Source organism: Cryptomeria japonica, chromosome 1, assembly GCF_030272615.1.
Source record: "Cryptomeria japonica chromosome 1, Sugi_1.0, whole genome shotgun sequence".
In the NCBI taxonomy this organism is placed as follows: Eukaryota; Viridiplantae; Streptophyta; class Pinopsida; order Cupressales; family Cupressaceae; genus Cryptomeria; species Cryptomeria japonica.
Window position 1 is genome coordinate 529683831 of NC_081405.1, and position 23437 is coordinate 529707267.

A 23437-nucleotide genomic window follows, 5' to 3' on the forward strand; every position below is an offset into this window, starting at 1 on the left:
CACAGTCATGATATTAAATTAATATCAAGAAGCATTTTTCATGTTAGACCAATGGCAAGCTATAATTGCAACATTTTCACATTGGAGAACTTTGAATTAAAGTGACACGATTAGATTGTAATAATTGTCTTAAATGCAAGTTAAAAGAAGGGTCATGCTTTTGAAATCACACAATTGTTGTCTTATCACTGTGTGAGATTTTTTTATGCTAACAAAATCTCATACAATGAATCTAGAAATAAGACAATAATTGATATGGACTATGGAAATATGATCAAATCTCTTCATCAAACAATTGATTGAAGAAGCATAAATCTCCTTACTACAATAGCTTATACTTTTTGTAAATTCCTAGCTCAAAGTTGCAACATTTTCTTTTGTTCAAAACAACAATGAAATGGGAAGGAGCGGTCTGCAAACTGGAGTGACCTAGATTGGAAGGGGAGTGGAATGACAATTATCATCAGGGGCAAGTCAAACTACAATTATGGGGGGATCCAACCATCGAGGTCATGATGCATCTTGATGGTTGGATAGTTGTTGCCCTTCCTCTACACTCTCCACACCTCTTCCTTGCATGTAGAGGAAGTGGGTGCCTTTCAGACAATTAGTTTGTTAGCCGTAACTTAAGTAAGAGATTGCTTATGGATTTTAAAATCTTTTGAAAGTCACCATAGTCATTGTTATTCACATTTGAATCCACAAAAAACTTTGTATTTTAAAATTTTAATGTATTCTATATGAATTGTTGGCAATCTTTGCCTTAGTTTTCTTATATTATGTTATTGAGAACATTGTTTGTTGATTTTTATTTATTTTGGTTGGGACAATATTGATAATCTTTCTAATAGTAGATGTTTTTGATTGATAAATTTAAATGAAAATTCGTTGGATTTGTGCATTTGTAACATGTCTTCACTAATAGTTAATCCCTCAGATCATTAAACATCGATGCCACCATTGTATGTTGCTTTCAACATTTAATGTTTTCTCCACCCTTAAATTCTTATATATAAAAAACTTATTAATAAATCATATAAATATATATAAAATAAATAAATGATTATAACAAATCCACTATAAATTTAAGTTTGAAAAATGCTAATTAATATTATAAAAAATCATAATATAAAATAAATTACACACAAATTTAATTAAAATATTTAAAAAGTTAATACCTAAAATAATTTATTTAAATATGTATCACTTGTTCATCAAATTAATAAAAAAAACTGTTGAAAGAATGTTTGAAACTGCATAGAAAACAAAATTCAGATGTCATTCACGCCGATGAGAAAATGTCTGAAAATAACACGAAGCCGAAATTTATAGAAAATTCAGACGTCACTTGCTTTGTAGCCGTTGAGAGATGCTTGAAAATTCAAATCTCATGGAGTGGATAACTAATTGGAGTAAACCATGGTGTTCAAACCATGTAAACCACAGTATTTCTCGTACGAAATTCATTTTAAAGGGAGGGATGATATTTATTAGTCCTGTCATTATTTGTGCACAGAGGGAGGCACCCGCCGGTGTCTGTGTGGAATTTGCATGTTTAAGATCATAACCCTAACCTCTGTCAGACCAATTAATGCTCTTTTATTTTTTTTCTTTTGTCAGTGCTTTGTTCTGTCTTTCTGTTAGTTTTTATTGTGTTATCTTCCGTCGTTTCATTATTTCTTGTTTTTCCTTTTTTGTAAGAGTCTGTCTACAGTGTGCACACTGGTCTGTCTGTCATGATCTTTATCTATTGTTTTTTCTTTTCTTTTTTTCACATTTTGTATGGTAGAAGATGAAGAAGAAAATCAGAGGAGGTAGGGGTCAAGAAATGGCAGCTGATCGAGCGAAAAATTCTTCTTCTAGGTAATTCTTCTTATAAATTATATTTGTATTTTTTTTAATATTTATTTTTTATAGATTATCTTATGGAGTGTTCTTCTTATATGTAGCAGAGGAAGTGAAGGATTTGTTTACCCTGCCAAAATGAATAGGAATCAGAGATTTTTCTATGAAAACTAATGGATGATAGATTGTTTGCCCTTTCTGAATGAATATATTGTTTATATATGGACAAATAAATTTTAATAAGAAAGATAATAATAATAAGAAATAGCCCTCTACCCTTGAAGCTGTTAGCCCTAGTTTATTTGTCCTTAGAATTATTATCTTTATTGCATTTGGTATGGCTTGCCTACTCTCCATGGTGTTACAGTGACTGTGGTGGGCATTACATTTTAGATAGACTGAGACTCTAGTATAATGGTAATAACTCACTTGCTGGATTGATCTGAGTAATTGCTTTGACCTAATGGTCTGCTAGTATGACCAGTGAGCCGCCTGCAGATGACTAATTCAGTACCTTCCTAGTCAGATCTGAGGGCTAGGATTCCGTGGATGGATCTTGAAATTCTACAGGTCTGCAATCTCCTTATTTCTTGTGTGAAGAGGATTTAAGGATGACAGGCTGCTGCTAATTGGTTTGTCTCTGCCCTGAATGCCCAAGTAAATGTTGGATGTGTTGTCCCTGTAGTGTAAGACCTCACTATATGATGTAACTACAACCAAGGTGATGAAACTGGCTATCTAGGTTTGCAAGTTTGTTCAAGTTATTTTAATAGCTATCTTCCCACTCTCTAAAATGTAGGAATTTTTTTGCCATCCTCAAAACTGCACTCTGACATCTCCATCCATCACTACCCTTCCCTTGCCAACATAATTTAACTTCTCTTTTGTAGAATTTAGAAAATCTTTGCACACAGTTCTGTGAGGTTGGTCATGAATGTGTTTGGAAGAAATGGGGAATCCATTTAGTTAGGGCATTTTCTTATATCCTACCCTAATTAGGAATAGTGATTTTTCTAGTAACTGATCTAGTAGGTTAACTCATTTGGTATGGCTTGCCTACTCTCCATGGTGTTACAGTGACTGTGGTGGGCATTACATTTTAGATATTTGATAGAATTTAATATTTTGATGTAATTATAACATTTTTATCTAATATTCATTAATAATTTTTTTTATTATCTTCATATAATTTAATGTTTAGAATACAAATTTATAGATAAAATATTTTAGATCTGACCACTTTAAAGGATTCTTTTCTTTTAATCTTTAAGTTTTCATAATGTATACTATTTATCTTGGAAATAAATGTTTTGATCTATTTTAATTTCTAATAGATCGAAACATGTTTATTTTTGTTTTCAGCCGGTCATGGCACTGACAATGGATTCACTTGTGGGACCATTTCTCAGAGGAGGCCTTGCTAAGCTCTTCATGACTCCTTCTGAACCTGCTCACTGGTGAGTTGTACCATCAACTTAGGTTTTTTCTTTTTCCTTTTCCTTTTCCTATTAACTTAGGTGTGGAGTTTTGTCTTTTGCATGTATTTTTTATCCTTTTACAATAGCCTACTATCGCCTACAACTTGTCTTTATGACTGTGAGGCTTTCATCTCTTGTCTGTCTCTGACTTCTAATAAGGGTCATTGTGTTTTTCTAACAGTAATAGTGTCATAGTCTGTCTTGACCATCTTTGGGTTTACATATCGAGACTAGTTTTGATAGGGGGTTTAACAACTTCCAAAGAGGATAGTGAAAACCTTGCAAAGGCTAATGCAGACCTTTGCCTATCATATATCGAAAAATGAATATACTTTTAATTTTACAGCGGTAGAAAATGGATCTTCATTGACTGCTATGGATTATAGGCACTGTGCAATTGTTTGGACACCTTCCTTAATATTACCTATCCACCGTGTTAGTCTACTCAGTATGTTAATGTGACTTGGCGTTATCCTCTACTTGGACTATCCATGTCTGAGAAAGTGTCATACTTGTGTCTGCAACGTAACAGCTCAAACTACCTTGCTTACCAACAACTGACAGTGCCCTGTGAGATATTTAAATTCATAATATCACTATCACTTCTTTTGTTGACATCCATCTTCCATATCAAGGCTCAAAACCTCTATCAATGAATTTGACTACTTTTTCTCACTGTATCTAGAAATTAGAGAATTCTGCCTAGTTGCTTGACAATATTCAGTGATCTCTACTAGGTGAGGATTTGGAAGATAACCAATTAGGGTCTAACAAAACTATTGTCTTCATGACTGTGCTTGCCTTCTGTCTACTTTTTCACATGCATCCATAGGCTGTTTTGAATGATAGCAGTAAGGAACAAAATCTTTTCATCCTTATAGTGCTTCACTTCTAACCTTTTTATCATTTACAAACCCCATTATATAGTGTACAAGCCCTTTTGTATTATCACTGAGCTATCATGTATCTTCTATCGTGCACTTGTTCTTGCTACAATATGGGCACTTAAGTGTTCTCGTCATGAAGATCTGCCCTTTTTATCCCTATCACGTGAGAATCCTTTGATGTCCCTTGAGTGTTCTAGATTGACTTGTGAGGATTGTCTGTAACTGAAATATGATAACATTTATCTTCCTACCGTTGTCTTCAACACATGCCATATGACTGTCTTCCTTATCGTCAACATGTCTCGCCAATTTTATCACTTCAACCACTCCATATTCCTAAGCATTTAACTACCTTGCACGATTAAAAGGTTGTCACCTTTGCAAAACCGTTTTAGTGAACTGGGTTAATAGATCTTTGTTCAGACCTTCAAAATTGAATCTTTTTACTATCCTTGTTTTTTTGTGTTTGGTGGATATCTTTATTATGTATACCTTTTCTTGATCCTATTGTCATACATATTGGATCATTGTCATCTAAAACAGGCTTTACTTTCATATGACAATCCTTGCACTTAACTTGAAAGGGTCCTTATAGGGTCCTCTAAGAACTATGTGTTATCTCTGCACCTTTTAACTTCCATCACAGACTGATATGACAATTATAATGTCTTATTTCATGATGAAACTTCCACTGATCAGAAAAGTCGGTACCATTGATGATAATGCAGCAAGTTGAGGTTTCTGTGTTGCTGTTGACAAGATATATATACAGAGCACCATGATCTTCAGTTTAATTGTAAATGGTTACAAGGATGCGTCAATATCAATGCCATTAATCTAGATAAAACTTCCACTGATTCTCCTAGATGAAGACCTAATCTTGCTGGATTAGAGTGCAAAATTAAGAGGCAGGGCAGTGCCAGAACAATAAACACGAGTAGATACTATACCATTTGATAAGGGACAAAGTATAGGATAGAATTCAGAACTCTTGGATGTGGGGTAAAGGAATTTTTTATTATGAGCACTCTTGAATCTTGTTTGACTTTGTGATTTATAAATTATATTTACTGTGATGGTACATCAAAATCATTATATTTTGAACATTTATATCATGCATTTGATTATTTATTGCTATTTTAAAAATGAACTTAACTCTATTTACTTAATTTGAGATGAAATGAAAACCCCACCTTTTATTGTCTGAAACTTGTGCATATTTTAATTTGTCAAATCTTTCATTGAAAATTTGCCAAGTCTAATTCTGGCTTCTATTCTTCAACTTGCTGAATCCAAGATAAGTTAGATTCTTATAACTATGGTTCTAATACAAGATACACTATAGCTCATATTGATCATATTCTTGTCTAAGATTTCTATTTCAAAAAATATCAATACATGTTCATTCTACATACACATCTTGAACACTGATGTAATTCAGGAGTATCATGAATGAAGAAATAATGTGTTCAAAAACACACATTACGAAATTCTAAAAAATGTTGAAACAACATACAAGATAAATATGCTTCCAACATCAATACTGAAAATTTGAAGGCACTTAAAAAGCTGGAATGTGCAAATTCTACCAAATTGAAACCCCAACAAGCAGTAAGAAAAAGAAAAACCTATAATAATAAGGGGTCCTGATGAGAAACAGATGACAGAGGAACCCCATGGAAAAATGGAAGAAAGCAAGTGCCTCTGAGAAAAATTAAACAGCCTTGCAGGCTTAAAAATTGAACAATGTCCACTTATTAAGAATATTACTATCTTGCATAATTTAAACTGCGATAACATTCAAGATTTTGTGAATAGAAGGCTTAACTGAGTTACTCTTCAAGGAATGCGTGTGCACTAGATTAAGAAAGACACACAGAGAGGAGGTGCAGGCTTACTGAATTACTCTCCAGGGAAAGAATGGTTATGCACCAGATTCTATGGAGGGATAGAGGGAAATGATGCCTATGCACCAAAGAGAGAGAGAGAGAGAAAATCAGGGATGATTCTGAAGAGAAAGAAATTGGCAATGTATAATTCCGAGTATAAATCCAAAACTTCAACACTTGCAAATAGTTACAATCTAACCAAAACAATTTAAATAGAAGACTTAACTGAATTACTCTCCAGGGAAAGAATGCTTATACACCTGATTATAAGAAGAGAGAGAGAGAGAGCTTTTCAATTTTACACATGAATTGTGTAGATTCAAAATCAGGAATGATTTTAAAGAGCATGAAATCGACAATATAGGATTCCAAGTCTATCCAAACTTCAACACTTACAAACAGTCACACTCTTACCAAAGCTTTACAGCTAAGCGACCAGACATGACAATCAGAGACACCGATACCCTGCCCATAAGTTGTTCTTGCGATTTATATTAATACTTTTACAAAATTGCAGTGCATATCTAATAAAGAGATTTCATGAAATTGAATGCTGAAAACTAAGCTCTAGTTACTAACCCAGTGCCAACTGGACCACCAATGCCACTAGTAAAAGCTCGCTCCTTAAAATCTCTAGTGGTAAGTCGACATGCCCTCCATCATGGGTGTGATATTTTTTGCCATCAGGACCTATCCATGATGTAGCAGCTACTGCATCCTTGAATTACATAAAGGGTAATAAGAATAATAATAATCTCAAGAATAAGTATAGTTTAAAGTCGATACTCTAGTGATACTTCCATGCAATTCTTCTTCAAGTCCTTTTGTGTTGCATCAACAACATCAAAGTAATAACATATAATCACACCATGGACTACATACAAAAAAATCCAAGAGGATAATTTCTACAGAGAAATACACCTACATAACTCATGTTAATCTCTTTCCAAGTAGCAATATTCTATTTTCAATGGGGGATGATTCCCATCCTTTTATAAAAAGTAGCGTTCCTTAAAAACTTCGTAGTGCCACACTTATTTTCTTTGGGTTCCTTATTTTCTACAGAAAAATACACCTACACAACTCATGTTATTAGGAGATTTCTTTCCAAGTAGCAATATTCTGTTTTCAATGGGCGATAATTCCCATCCTTTTATAAAAAGTAGCGTTCATTAAAAACTTCCTATTTTCTGATCGGGGGGGGGGTACAGGTCAATCTTCAGGAAAATTTTAGAAAAGAATAAAAGGCATGCAGGGACTTTTTCATATTTCAGAATCTCAGATTATTCCCAATAGAGAGGCAATTTAAAAATTTAAAGCAGTCTCTGACAAAGGTTTCTGAATCTGATTTATCTTTACTTATGTCCATGTAAAGGCTGTAGATGATAAGACAAGAAAGTACTCAAAAAAGAGAATTAGAAATAAAATGATCAGAAATATTATGTTGGCAGCTTCTTGTAAATTTTCCAGAAGTATATATGAATTGAATTTTTTCCGGACAGAAACTTAGCTGTTCCCAACTGCAAGATCTCACCTGTTAGTGGGTTTCCCTCAACTCGGATCCTCTAGAGTTCTTTTTGATTGCAACATTTTCTTTATATTTCCCTTTTTTCGTTTGGGAAGTGTATCTATGCACAAATTATAAAAGTTTTAAGGTGTACCTACTCGCCATTTTCCAAATTAATTGCTTGGGACTACTAATCTAATCCTTCTATTTTTTAAAGTGCTTCTATGTGCAGATCACAAAGGTAAGTTTACCAGTTCAGGTTTGGGTACTGTTGATGTGTTTTTTATGCACAAAACATTTCAGGATAAAGTACCAAGGTAATTTACCCTTTCTTGAACAAAATCACCTTAGATGCTAAGAATGAGATCAACTAAAATGATTCCAAGGTTTCTACATGTCAGGTCTTGACGAGTGGGTAAGTTTAGTGGTTGATGTGAATCTCTGTTTTTCACTTGGGGACTTACGCAAATGTTTGGATTATCATGAATGATGCGGAATATGTGTGCTGACAACTTAAGATTTATCAATAAGGCTCTGGATTTACTTCTTTCTCCTCCTGTGTCCTTGTGGATGTTATAGCATTTTGCAGGTACACTGGATGCATTTGTGGAGCTTGAGAAATGGGTGCTCCAGGATGGAGTACCAACTGATATGATGGTTGAGCAATTGGATACATCGGTTGTGGAACTTGATTCATTATTGGCGTATGATGCACCAAAGCTTGGCTTAAATTCTGAATTTGATTGGCGGCCGCAAGCGACCCCAAATTGAGCAAAAGTCCACTAAGATTCTGACGTAATATTTTACTAACTTCTATTGCCTTCACATATGCTTCGTTCAAATTTGTTGGAGAGGGATGAGTACACACAAACATAGCTGTAATTGGATCTAAAGCATGATAATATATCTCTCGAGCATCTGGAATGAGATAAGGAGTCTGCAACCTTGTGTAAGCTTTCTAGAATCGGTTGTTGAATGAATTGATAGGTTCATTCTCTTGTCTTTTGCACTCAACAAACTGTCTATGCAACTCCGATGGGGAAATTTGGATTCCAAACTTTCCAATGAATGTCTCTTTTAATTCCTCCCATGAAGTGATGGAACCTGCAGGCAAATGGATGAACCAATGATACACTTCTTCTCCTAAGGAATAGGAAAAGAGTCTGCAAGCAACATCTCCATACTCAATTGGTCTATTTCTCAAATGGTCTTCAAACATCTTGATGTGATCTTCCGCCATCCGGCTTGAGTCGCTAGCATTGTACTTTGAACAAAAATTCTCCGGATTCTTTGACATCTCATGAATGTCATTGAAAGCGAGCGGTGATAGGTTAGTAACCAACTAGGTAGCACCGTTTGGAGGTGGTCCTTGATTCTTGGCCATCTCTTGGTCTTCTTGTTTAAATTGCTAAGCTTCTTCTTGATTTGGATCTGGAGGATCTGGAAAAGTATTGTCTTCTCTCAGCACGTCCCTTGGATTGAATACTCTATCTCTATCTGCTATATCTGAATTCGGTGAAGCCTCCCGCCTTCCAAGTCTGGATCTGCAAGGAGTCCTCAACTCACAATGTCTTCGATCTCCAGGAGTAGATCTTAGAATTTTCTGAAGTCTCTCGGGTGAAAAGGAATTGATACGATCCAGGGTGATCTATCTAGGATCAATCCGGACGTTGTAATCTTTGAGCAAGTAAATCTCTTTCAATCTGCTCCTCAATTTGTTCGTTAATTCGTTCAGCTATCTCTTCTTCTTCTTCCAAGATAAGAGAAACTCCAATGTATTGTGGTGCACTTGTTTTCACTTCCCAGGCAAAGTTGTTCAAACTGGATATAATCTTTCTTTTGTCTCTCAGGTTCGGTTGCTTGAACTCAAGTTCATCCAATTCAAGCTCGTTCGTTCTATTAGGATCAGGTAGCACCATGGTATTTCATACTAACTTGAAATCTTCAACAGGTTCAATTTCTTCTAGGCTGATTGGTAGACTGGTTCTCACGATCAACTGCTCCAGGAACAATGATAATCGGAGGCAAGCTTCCCAACTGCTCTTCTTTGTCTATCACTTTTCTTACTTGTCTGAATTCAACGTGACTACTTTGGTTTCTCCAAGCAAGAGTGTTGAATTGTGAAATGATATCTCTTTTTTCACCTTGGATAAGTTCTTCTTCAGGCAACACCATTCTGGAACATAATCTTCGAATGACTGCAAGTAATGTTGAGTGCGGGAGTGGGGACAAAAGTCCTAGATAACTCCTTGCGGATTGAATTGACAAGATCTGCAGTCTAATGGCTTACAACATGATAATGCTCAGCCCTCCTTCTAGCGCCAAAAGAATGTTGATGTGTTTTTTATGCACAAAACATTTCAGAATAAAGTACCAAAGGTAATTTACCCTCTCTTGAACAAAATCACCTCAGATGCTAAGAATGAGATCAAGTAAAATGATTCCAAGGTTTCTACATGTCAGATCTTGACGAGTGGGTAAGTTCAGTGGTTGATGTGAATTGTTGTGTTTCACTTGGGTACTTACGCAAATGTTTGGATTATCATGAATGATGCGGAATAGGTGTGCTGTCAACTTAAGATTTATCAATAAGGCTCTGGATTTACTTCTTACTAAAAAAGGGGGAAAAAGGATAGGGTTCAGGAAATCTATTCTAAGACTAGGAATGTAGGAAATGGTGAATGGATTTAGTGGAATCAAACCAGGAAAGGTCTCACAATTAGGTATTGACACAAGCTTAGTGCAATCATCTAAGGTATACTTAATGATTTTCAGACTATCACCATCAAACGAAGACACCATCCAAGTTGATGCTTGTCAACAGACGCATAATAGTTGAAGTTATGCTTACTCAAACTCCAGTTGACCACACAAGGCACACTTACCAGCGGCAAGAGGCTAGTGGTATGGATTAAGGATTCCACACAAATGAATTCAACAAATCTTTCACTCAATCTAACATACATGAAAATAAATTCTAATCTAAATTCTAATCTAACTTGGAGGAATTGAGAACCATGAATGCAAATACAACATTTGAAGAGCAAAATCACCAACAATTGAACAATGATTAGGATTCAAATAGCTGTAGCATATAACAACAATTCTACAAAAACTCTCTCTTACAAATGAGAGACAAAGGGACATATATAGAGTCTCTTACAAAAATGGATGGGCCAGATTGATCTAAGATCAACGGTCGAGATCATGCCAACAAAACCCTAGAATTGCCCTAATTAGGGTTACATAAAAAATGGCGCCACCAACATATGGCCCAATGAAAAGATACCTAGTCATCATATAGGGAATCTTCTAGAAGATTCCTTCCTACATCTCTCTCTCTCCTAGCATACTCCAAGAATCTAGCCAATACTGAATCTAACTCCTCCATGGAAATGCTAGGCAAGGTATCCTGTTGTAAATCAATCACATCCAATAAATCCAAGCAAGCATTCAAAGTGTTCTCCCATTCAGGCATGAGCTTCTACGAATTATGAACATGAATCAACAAAGAGACCAAGTCATCAATCTGACTCTTCTTTAAAGAGTCCAACTGGCAAAAATACATAAATTTCATCTTGTCTCTTAATTCGGCTAAGTGTAAACCACTAGCATCACTATCATCAACACCCAATAATTCCTTAATCGAGGCAAGGATTTTCATCTAAATGTCTTGAATTAATCCTTCCATCTCCATACAACTCGATTTGGCGTTCTCATAAGCTGATTTCTTCAAGGCTAATGCACAATACCAGCCATGGAAATTATATATGTCTCCACTGTGCACAATGTTCTCGCTGACCAAGGTGGAATTAGGAACCTTCTTCAATGCCAGGAGGCGTGGAATAGTCTTCTCTTGGATAGGCCAGAATTCTTCCCAAACTCCCTCCAAATACTGGATCCTGAATACAAGCGCTGTTGTCTTATCATATGCTTGGACAAACTGAGTAAGGAAATCATTTGCCTGCTTCCTTGTGCTTTCAATCCATTTTTCCACCTCTGAGTGTGTACCTCTCGCTACCTCGCAGTGTGAATGTATTCCATGGTCAATTGCAATAGGGGAAATAAGGGTGGGATCTCCACGCCTTGTCCCTGCAATATACTCTCTGAGTCTAATATTTTCTTCTCTGTACCTTTCATTCTCCGCAATCGTTGTGTCTAACTTTGCATTGATTGCTTGGAGGTTGTCACCAATCTCCTGGAATTCTTGCCCTGCGGATGGACGACCAAGGGTGACTAAAGTGATTTGGAAATCCATGGGAGTAGCAGTGTTCGCTGTCACGCCGGCTCTAGGAACAACAATCTACGCAATGAAGGTCTAAACAACAAGCACAAATGGTGGAGGAAAAACCGCCCTAGTCTCCAATCATGAATTTGCCAACTTTTACCAAAAATTGCTAAATTTGGAAAAAATCGCCAAACTTAGCAAAAATCAAAAATCTAAAAATGGTCTTTAATGGCAGCTAAGGAAGAATAGATCAGCAAGCTGAAAAAAAATGGAGGAAAATAAATCCTCAATCCCACACTTCACAAAAATGCCTTGCTAAAAAATTCGCCCAATTTGGAGAAAAATCGCTTTCATGGAGACACCTTGCATAAATAATAATAAAATAATGCTGAAGTTCCTCTCATATACTTGCTTTCATCCCTCACTTTCACCACACAAGCAATGTGGGATAAAAAACACGTGTATAAATACTTGCTTGGTGAAACCCTAACTTGCTTCTAGAAGGTTCAAACATTTAATAATTATTGCAAGTTATTAAATTTGCTTTTAAATTTTAAATAATCATTTAATAATTATTTAAAAGCAATCAAAATGGGGGTTATTTATTAAAATATTGCAATTTAAATCCAAAATAAAGCCTCCAGGGGAAAATCGATATCAGTTGGGATTGAAAACCCCCTTCAAAAATCACTTAAGTGTCAAAATTTGCCCCATAGGGGAAATTCGACCCATGCTTGGACAAAAATCCATGCTCAATTTCATCAAAATGCACATAAAAAACCCTCCCAGGGGAAAATCGATATGAGTTTGGATAAAAATTCAGACAAAAATGCACTCATTTTGCAAAAATCACCCCCCAGGGGAAATTCGATGGGTGTCTGGACAAAAATCCACACTCAAAACTTACTTAGCTTGGAAAAAATACCTCCCTGGTGGAGATTCGATCCCTGTATGGATAAAAATCCAGACTCAAAACTCTTCATAATGTTCCCAGTGGAAAATCGATCCCTATCTGGACAAAAAATCGGGACAAAAATCCTTACAAAAATGCTCAGGGGAAAATCGATCCCTGTCTGGATAAAAAATCCGAACAAAAATCCTCACTTAGTTGTCACAAAAATCCTGGTGGAAAATCGACCCAGGCATGGAATTATCCTTGCACTCTAGTCCACACTTCAGTCCGCACTCCCAGGGGAAATTCGATGGCAGTCTGGATAAATCCTGACACTTAGCCAAATTTTAGCATTTCCAAGGGAAAATCGCTCCCGGTGTGGATAAACAGTGGGGGAAATTAGTGGCCAGTATGGATTCCAGGGGAAACCCATGTGTAGTATGGATTTTGAGTGGGGGAATGGGTTGGGTAGTTTGAAATGTGAGGGGAAAATCACCTCTGGTATGGATTTTGACCCTTTAACCCTTGGAATAAGAATTTCCTTTAGGATTTTTTCATTTTAACCACTCAAAATCACTTAACGACTTTAAATTTGACTGGACTTATACTAATTTTCCAAAAATATGAGCGAAATGCGAGGAAAATATTGGAATAAAGTGCGAAACTAACTTAAATATTACCTTAGGAGAGAGAAAACAACTCTAAAAGGTCTGTAAATATCTTGGCACTTTAAAATCACTTGACGCGCATGTTTAAAAACACGTTAGTGTTCAATAGGTCTAACACTTAGCAAAACTTAGGATCATTAAAAATATCATCTTTTACAACTTGATCCTAACACTTCAAAAACCCTAGACGACACTAGGCATGATCAAAACTCCGAGACTCGGGCACGGGAAATGCAAAATTGCCCACTAAGCAGCCAAAACCCTAACCTAACAATGCAAGAAGCTGGCAAAGAGGGGGTCCCCGTTAGCAATGGGGCGATGTGTGAAAAGGTCACAACAGGTACATAGGTGAGGCAAAAAAATTCAGGGGTTGGACACTTTTGGCTACAATCATACAAACTTCATTCTTCCTATCGACAACACCACTATGAAATAGTGGGAAAAAACTTCTTCATTATAGGAATATAGAGCAACAATGGCAAAGAAAACTACAAAAATCATAAATATATACATATTTTACTTTGAGCCTTAAACTAAATATAATAAACAGAACAACCATGAAAATTTATTTCAACCATCATCAAGGATAGAGAGAAAGCTCAGAATCTAAGAATGCAAAAGTTTATATACATTGGAAACTGATGACCAAGATCTAGACTTCAGAGAAGCATTAGAAAGTGGTAGTAAAATTAAGAAGAAACAAATAGTTGCAGGTTATGAAGATTGTTGCCTAGTATATAAGGTATAGGGTTTGTAATAAACTTCAACGAGTTGCATAATTTGAAAGATTGAAGATCCATTCTAATTCACAGAAAGAGATAAATGAAGTTTGAAAGCAAATACTGTTAAATGTATTTTCATGCCTACAATCCCTGTAATTTATACACTCAAGAAAATGAGATGCAGCTACTAAGACTGCAACTTGCTCAGATAGAGACCAAGAAGAGTTCTAACAAGATCCACACAAAAAATAGCGCCAAATGCCCATTGCTAGTCATCAGTGCTATGCCAGCTGACATATTTATCTTCTGGAATAACATGAATAGAAAAAGACAACCTGAAATGGGAAATACAGTTAAAATCTTTACTATGGAAAACCCCATGGGTTTTTTGTAAGTGCATTCTAGGTTCCGCATTTGCTGCCTGGATTTGCCCAAGTACGTGCATTCTAGGTTCAAGCTAGAGACATAAGTGATAGAGACATAAGTAGAGCGATCTTCTTCTGCAAATTTCACAAGTAATGCCGAGTTTTCACTTAGCACAAAAAATGGTGGGGAACTCATGAATCTAATCACTCACAAGTAATGTTGAGTTTCAATTAGCACAAAAAAAATGGTGCAATTGGCCTAGAGATAGTAGATGGAGACAAAAGTTGAACAACCTTCTTTTGCAAAGCTCATAACTAGCAAGTAATGTTGAGTTTTAACTTTTATCTAAGCATAAAAATGGCTTGGAACTCACAAATTTCATCGCTCATAATTAATGCTAAGTTTCAATTAGCAGAGAAAACGGTGTTAAAAAACCTTCAAAACTGAAGAGTGTGATATTTTATCAAAATGTGATATAGTGTTATGGAAAGTTGACTCAACTCGTGAAAATGAACTGAAGTCTTTACCAAGTCAATATCTCGGTTGAAAAAAAATCTATAACTGTAGAAATGAACAAGCTATCACTCAAGCAAAACTTTTTGCGAAAGACTAGAGCTTAGCATGAAGCAAATGAGGTGCCATAAACAAGTTGCTCAGTGCATAGAAACAATGGTTTTACCACTGCCCCTAGGGATTAAAAGGGGGGATGTACTGTACATAATCCCTAGGTGTAGTAGGATAATATTTTACCTTTTATATATCCTTGATACACTAAAAGTTGAGTAGGCATCTAGGAGATGAACTGAACAATCATTAATATTGATAAATATGTACATTGTATCACATTTTGATGAATGGTTTGCATTTCATTGAATATTTTGTTGTTGTCTTGTCCAGTTCATCTTGTCAATCTTTTCATTTGTATTTCATTTCTGGGTCGATAATCTTTTCTTGTTTCTACTATAGATAATTTATTTTTGAGGATTGATGCTATTTTTCTCCTTCATGATGGGTTCTCTGTTTTCCAGAGCCCAATGTGTGGTTATTTGATCAATGTTTTAGATGAATTCGTCACCAATTTAAAAACCAGACAAAACATTTTACTACACATTACAAAAATATGATCCTTTGATGGCTCATTGATTGTCAAAATGTGACACTAAACGTTTAATTGCAGGATCTTTATACTGTTTTGATGATTTTTATTTTGTTTATTTTACAGTTGCTTTAAAACCATTTTTTGTGAAGGTCTACTTAGTAATTAAAACCCAACAAGATTATGAATGTAGACTGCACATATTGTGACATATTAATGAAAAGAATAGATTTCTTTTTGTAATAAGCATTCAGGTTTTATTGTCATATGTGGATGCCGAAACCACTTTTGAGTTTGACAAAGTGGTTTGAATGTTTTCAGGGTCAGTTTCATGAAAGGGCTGAGGTTGCACCAGATCGAAGGGAGAATTATCTCCAGCGCCTTTAGCAGGTTCAACAACAAGGACACAATCCAGGTCTCTTGGGAGCTTTATTGTCTCATTTATCAGTGGCCAACCAGAAGCAATTTTCGTCTCAGCAACAACAATCTGTACTTTTGTAGCAGGTATATACCTTTTCCTAAGGAAATATATTGTAGATTCTTATGTGAATTTGAATCTTCTTAGTAAAGGTGTTGAATTGTCAAAAATACAATTATTATACCTCTTGGGATTTCAACCACCTTTAAACCCTCCATTAGGTTCATTTACCCCACTGTCTCATGACTATGATTGTCATGAACAATAAGGCCACATAGTATCTTACTACCCTTTCGATCCTTATTGTGATATTTGCTACTATCTTGAGTTTAGAAGGTAACCTCATACAATGAAACCTTGTCTTCCATAACTAGACTCCTCTATACCCTGCTCGTTGTACGATTATAAACTTTTGTTGACTCTAGATAAGGTCTACATCCCAAAATAATAGAAAACAAATATCAATTTAAAATGTGCAAATGTATAAGCTCCACTAATTAATATCGATTAAATTTTGAACTACACAGTTGACAATGGAATAGCGAGGCCAAATAAAGTATACAAACCTAAATCAAGTGTGTAAAATGTAGGATGATATATTTAGGCTTGTGGCTTTCTTTTTCTTTTTTAACTTCTCATTTTTTTCATATTTATGTTATGAAAATTGATTAGGTGGATGTTAGTGTTTTGTTCAAGGAAAAAGCTTGTGGAGTGGGACGTCTTACTTCTTTGAAAATCACAAATGTTTTAGGTCATTGTGTTCAGATTTGCTCTATTTTTAAAGTATTTTTTGGTCAAGTTTTGGAATGTTAGGACTGACAATCAACTATTAGGTTTGTTTGCTGGTTGTCGTAAAACAAAGAAGCTGCAATCATTGAAGTTGACATGTTTGGTGAGGTTGACATGAATGATTACAAACAGGACTTGGTATGTACATGTGTCTAATGTTTTAGATTGTTTTCATGATTAATTTGTGTGACTACCATGTTTTGTTCTATGTATTTCTTGTGTATACCCACCCTTTTTCTATGATAAAATTGAGTGTAATTTTATTGCTTTGGGGTGTTTAATGTTGGTATACACATCATTATATTTTTCTTTGAATATGAATGTCATGCTTTGTTCTATGTGTATACCCGCTCTTTTTCCATGCTTTGCATTTCATTGACGGTTGTCCTTTTGTAGGCTAATTGTGGAAAAATCAGAAACAAATAAGTAGAGGAATTTTTGTAGTGTTTGACATTGGACTTGTGGCTAGGTTTTTCAAATTACTTTACATTCTTGTGCACATGTTTTCCAGTTGGTTGCCTCATTTTTAAATTGTTTTGTATGTGATGTATAGATGAGTTTTTGCAGCAGTTAGCTTGTTAGATTATATCATGTCAATCATTAAGTATTATTCCTTTAATGTGGTATTATCTTCTCCACCCCAATTTTACCTTGATAATATAATACATTTGGAGGTGACTTCTGGATGACTTATTTCATGATGACAACTACACATACTACTAGCTGCCTTGGTTAATTTAAATTCTCAATCCTGGATAATCTACTAAGCAAAATAAAACTAGGAATTACAAAAAAACACATCATTCCTATTCATTTTCCTCGCACTCTACTCTTCAAAACCATAAGTTGAGTGTTAATACCTTTCCTTGCACTATTTTCCCCTCACACAATAATATGAACATGATCGAAAATGAATGTAAATAGTATCCTGGATAATCTACTAAGCAAAATAAAACTAGGAATTACAAAAAAACACACCATTCCTATTCATTTTCCTCCCAATCTTCTCTTCAAAACCATACGCTGAGTGGTAATACCTTTCCTTGCACTATTTTCCCCTCACACAATAATATGAACATGATCGAAAATGAATGTAAATAGTATCTATATATCTATAGTCAAACTTCCTCTAGGTTGTGAGGATGTATTAGCTTTACATCAGCCACTCAAAATCATTTTAGGTGCCACAATCATAGAGATATGGTGGAAAGAGAGATGGTGAAATAAAACCAAACAAACCAGGACAACAAATAGAAAAATCTGTTTTTGTTGGCGCTGATTCCAGGTGCTCTTGCACCAACACTACACTTATAGGAATTTGCAAGCATATTTACTCTTGCGTTTTGCCTTTATTTTTTGGTTTATTTGATACTCCCCTACTAGATCAAAACGTTAACTTGGATCTTCACTTAGACAACCGGAAGTATTTTTTATGTTCTGTACTACTGCACCCATCATAGAGAGAGAATTAGCCAATGCTGAAACTACTTCAGTTTTATACCTGGTATAGGGACTTCAAAAGCATAATAGAATTAAAATATACATTATATTATACTCAGCAGAGCATATTGTAATATAATCAAAGATTTTTCTCAACTTCAGATTTTTCCCAAGGGGAATTTTATTAAGAAGCAGGGTAGAATCATAATGTAAGTTGTGTTATTATTCAGTGTTGTGTATTTTGCCACAAGGATCTTAACTGGAAGATAGACTGCATTCAAAATTCGTTACTACATTTGAAAAATTGTCAAATGGGCCATGATTTAGCAACAAAGGTCAAATTGAAATATTAAAAGGGGGAAGAGTGATTTTTGAGCAATAATTTAGGTATAGTCACTTCTTCAACCTAAAGTATAACCTGATTTGGCCTAATGGTGAAGGTTGTGTACTCCATAAAAAGAACACAAGTTCAAATTTGGAGGGGTGTGAAGGATGTATGCCTCATTGAATAGTATATAAGATGTGTAATATCTCAGGAAACTCATACCAATTTGAATATCTTTGTTAGTAGGGACTTAACAAACTACATTAACCTTTACTTTTATATCACAACTTGATTGCAATGAAACATGCAACTATTTAAATGTGTTAGAAAACTGAAAGAACCCTGGTATTATGATCTAAAACAGGGTATGTAGCTACCATAGTGTTATGTTGAACATGAAATGATTGTTACCATGTACCAGATGATCTCAAGTTCATCTCCAAGATTAGGGCCCTTTCAATGATCAATTTATTAGGTGCCACCATGTTGGTGTATTTTTGAAGGGTCATGTCCAAAATCTCCTTATGGAATAAGCCACTATAGAGTTGGTCCTCATCCACTGGTGGTGAGACTTGTTCCAGGAGAAAAGTTTCTTTTGGTGTGTTCAGGTCCTCATCGACACCTTGTGAAGAGACATCCCTCCATGCTTTTTCTTTACTTATCTTTTGGTTTTGCTTCACGCTCATCTAGAGTTGAGCTTCAAATGATTCCTCTTCCGATTTCTCTTTTCTTTAAGGTGTAGTCAGTAATCTACTCTTCCTTGATTTGTTGGTCTTTGTTTATGTGGATTCTAGTGGAAGGGGTTCATTGTTGATGTCTTCTGGACCTCTGTAGATTTGATGCTCTTTAATCTTCAGGTTCTGCCCTCGGTAGGCCCCATAGAATCAAACATGTTTGTTTTCACTAGTCCTCCATATATATCCACATGCACCACTTGCTGGAAATAGAGAAAGAGGAAGTAAAAAACCAAGTTCTTCTATCTATAATGTTGATTTGAGTGTGGGAGAAGCTAGGCAAAAATATGATGTGTCAAATTCTTCTGTTCTATAATGTAGGTCTCGTGCAGTGTTTTGATATTATGATTCAAGAGTTTGTACTACAATGGAACATTAAGCCTACCTAGTAGGCCCTCTTGGTTGTGCTAAGCACATGAATTAAGTGAATAGATGGCTCTACAACCTACTTGTTTGGGATGCATTTCTTAGCGCATGTAGACTTTTTTTACATTAGCACTGAAACACCCGGGTATTATGTGTTGCTTTCAAATATTTATACAGAAGCTAACAGTTGGGATGATGCCTCAGTAATATGAAAGTTGAAGAATGAGAAGGGACTTAAAAAACATTAACCTTTACTTTTATATCACAACTTCATTGCAATGAAACAAGTAACTATTTAAACATGTTAGAAAACTGAAAGAATCCTAGTATTATGGTCTAACATAGGGTATGTAGCTACATTTTGGTCTGTTGTGAGGTGACTAGCATAGTGTCATTAAGTTCATCTCCAAGATTGCTGAACATGAAATGGGTGTTAGGGACATCTGCAAAACATTTTCCTCTCACTCAACTCTTCAAAACTATAAGCAATTTCAAAAAATTCTAGTGAAAAGATTTTAAACTTGTATCAATTATTGGGCAGTTTGGACTTGTGTAGCAGTTCCATGTATTTCAACTATCATTTTACCAGGAAATCCCCTACTTTATTGGATAGTTATTGTTGCTCCACTAGTCCTGCGCATGTAGATATTATTGGAACCAGCTGTGCCAATGATTGCATCTGCATATGCAAGTGGAATTTGCATTTGCTGAGTCACCTGCAAAACAATCCCACAAACTTCCAATAGTTATACACTTAACATTCCATATAGTTTTACCTTACTAAAGAAAAAGTAGTTGTAAGTAACCTAAAACTGTTCTACAAACACAACCACCTATGTGATAACAGTTGTTAGTGGCGGGTTTCCAACAACGCTTCCCCCAAGGGATGGATCTCTACCATACACAGATAATCCATGATGAGGATGAGAATCCAAAGGAGGGAGATCAGAGGGAGGATTATAACTTTCATGATGGAGAGGAGGCAAATATTGAGAAGCCTTTCCAAGTCCAATGCCACCAAGTTGGAGTGTGATCTTGATGATGGAAGTTGGGAGTGTGATCTGAAATGTCGATGCAAAGAAAATCTACATCATTGATTCCATAAAAAAAAAAAATTTCTTTTAATTCCATAAAATAGAGTAATATTTTCAATTTTTGCAGATTATTATTTCTCTAAATTTTTAGGTAATTGAAAGATATAGACCAGCTTAAAGGGTTTCAAATCATAAGCAATACCTTGGGTGTGATGAGCTTGCAAGCCAAACCATCAATTGCTATGACAACAAGAACAGTCTGCCATAGTGATTCTATGCATAAATAATCAAGCCTATAAATGTTGGAGACTATGATTATCATGTTCAAACCTGAAATAATGCAGAAATGTAAATTTATAACATTACTTGCATGTAAGCTTCAATAAGGTCATCAAGCCCTATGCCTATTCACTTAAAGTCTCTGCTATCCATTAGCAACAACTTCTCTATCTCTGTTCCCCAAGTTCCATGATTCCATCAAGATTCTGTGGAAAATAATAACAACTGAATGCACCTCTGTAGATCAAAATCATATTTTTAAGACATTTCATCATTATCATAATCCAGAACATGATTAGTAAACTAAATAGCTGTTTAGAAATGATATTGCTTCGATCTTTCATCACATTGTACTTAGTTCCAAGCATATCCCAAGAAGGGGTTTCTCCTCCATCTAGTTTCACAGCTAAGGGAAGGTGAGCTCTGCATGCATATATAGCTAGAAGGAAGAAGCCTTGGCATGAAGATCCTATCATCAACCTTAGATATGCAGCATATATATTTCCCTTGAGGTTGGGTATTGTTCCCACATGATACAATCTCCCATGCTAGGATATAGAGCTCCATCCATTATTTCCAATCAGAGCCTTCAAAATCAAAGAATTTGTTCACAAAATTCAAACTATCAACAATATTGAATTGAACCTTAATGTGATTCTATTAGATCGAATTTTAATACTATCTCTGTAGAAGAAATCTATAAATTGTAATTCAAAAACTTTGCATCACCCCAAATTATATTTGTATAAGAACACCTACTCTATTATGCATGTGCTTGCTATTAAATGACAATAGTGGAACATAGACTGTATCAACATGTCCTTGGTATTAAGCAAAGAGAAGTCAATATTTAAGAAAATCCCTTCTTAGGCCCCGTGTGAACAAATAAGATGGAAACAATCAATAGATTACCATAATCAGATTCACAACTAGCTTGTGAAAGATTCACAACACATGTTTAACTATGTGATCCAAAATGTTGATGGTTAAAAATTGCTCACACTATCAAATCTAGAAAACTCATTTGAATGATCAGATTAGATCAATGGATCGTCAGACTAAATGAACAATACAAAGAAAGTGTTTAGGTCCTCAAATTTTGTTGAAAGTGGGATGAGATGAAATAAATTCCCTTGTGGGCAGGGGACATTTGCATGCTTATAAGGGGTCAAGTGATCAAGAATACCTACTAAAATCTAAGGTGGGTATACTTTGCAGGAAAAAAATGGCAAGAGAAGTGGATGGTAATGCCTCAAGGCATATTTTTTTGCGTCACGGGGCCCTTTGAGCATTGTGACATAACTGGTAAGGCAAAGGCAATTCACTTTGTGATCCCAATTGAGCAAATTAATTCACTTGGCAAGGAGAACTTACACTTCAAAGCACAATGAGGGATAGTGAAATTGTCAGATTGAGCATTATATGGAAATTTCTTTCAATGTGATTCATGAGGACAACTTGGGCTGTTAACTTGATTTTTGGAAAAAGAAAAATGTTGTCATATGGGGGAAGATTTTGGAATCATAGTACTAGGAAAATTTTAATTCATGCATAAAAGTTGGATAATCAAGAGCTTTACAAATTGAATTCTGAAAGTTGTCTTTTTAAACTACATCTTCAAGGATTAGGCAATTATTGGAGAGGTTGGAAGAAGAGCAATGGAAGCTACTATTATGACCATGTGACAAAAGACTTATATGGTCAAGCGAGACATACATCTGCTATTGCTCCATGGGGTTTGAATGATCTCCAAGGCACCGAAAGAATATTTGGATTTTCAGGGTTTTATGTGGTAGGCAGAGTAAATTAGTCATGTCTTCTAAAGATGTAATTCTGCTAGGGACATTTTGAAAAGGATTACAAGCTGAATTTTATTGATGTAATTAGATGTCCCCTTTTTTGTTAAGGTCTTATTTTTTGGGGCACCTAAATGATTAGGCATAGTGTAAAGAATCTTTGGCATACAACTTGGTTGTTTGCCATTTTTCTCCTATGGAAGACAAGATATAAGGCTACATTTCATGAGATTTAGCTCGTCATCCTAACGACGTTATTTCAAAGCAGGATTTGACTGCTTAGCTAAGATGTTGAGTTTCTAGCAATTGGGACTAAGGGACAAAGGTTACAACTTGTTTTTTTATTGAACAAAGCTGATTACAAAGTAAATAAATGTTAAAAAAGAAGAAGTAACTGAGAAATTATAAGGTATCCTTGAATGAGAAATTTCAAATTACAATATTGGTTTAGTTCTGCTATTTGGTGGAACAACCAGTTCAACATCATGGGCAGCCTCTTGCGGTCATCTTTCTCAAACAAGCTCATTATCTATTCAAGAAAGGTGTGTAGCAGTTTAATGATATTTGGGATTTTTAACTTGATTGGGTTAATTGGCAAATCTCATTTAGTTTAAATAATTGGTCTAATTTGTCACATTTGTGAACCATTGGTTCCTTTGGATCTTCTTATAAAATTGG

At 35.3% G+C, this 23437-nt stretch overlaps 1 protein-coding gene across 4 annotated transcripts in view; it reads left to right on the forward strand.

Moving 5' to 3' along the window:
- The first annotated feature begins 1271 nt into the window (after positions 1-1271).
- Positions 1272-23437, forward strand: part of LOC131075254 (uncharacterized) — a 41617-nt gene continuing 19451 nt past the window's right edge. Inside the window, exons 1-4 of one of the 4 annotated variants that reach the window (XR_009113176.2) lie at positions 1272-1863; positions 3208-3302; positions 15900-16082; positions 16830-16923. Coding sequence is in view for 2 of the 4 variants with exons in the window: in XM_058012085.2 (XP_057868068.2) it covers positions 3214-3302; positions 15900-16082 (272 nt within the window). In the remaining 2 variants the exon portion in view is untranslated. The remainder of the gene's footprint in view (positions 1864-3207; positions 3303-15899; positions 16083-16829; positions 16924-23437) is intronic. The other 3 variants (XR_009113178.2, XM_058012085.2, XM_058012086.2) reach the window with 3 other exon arrangements.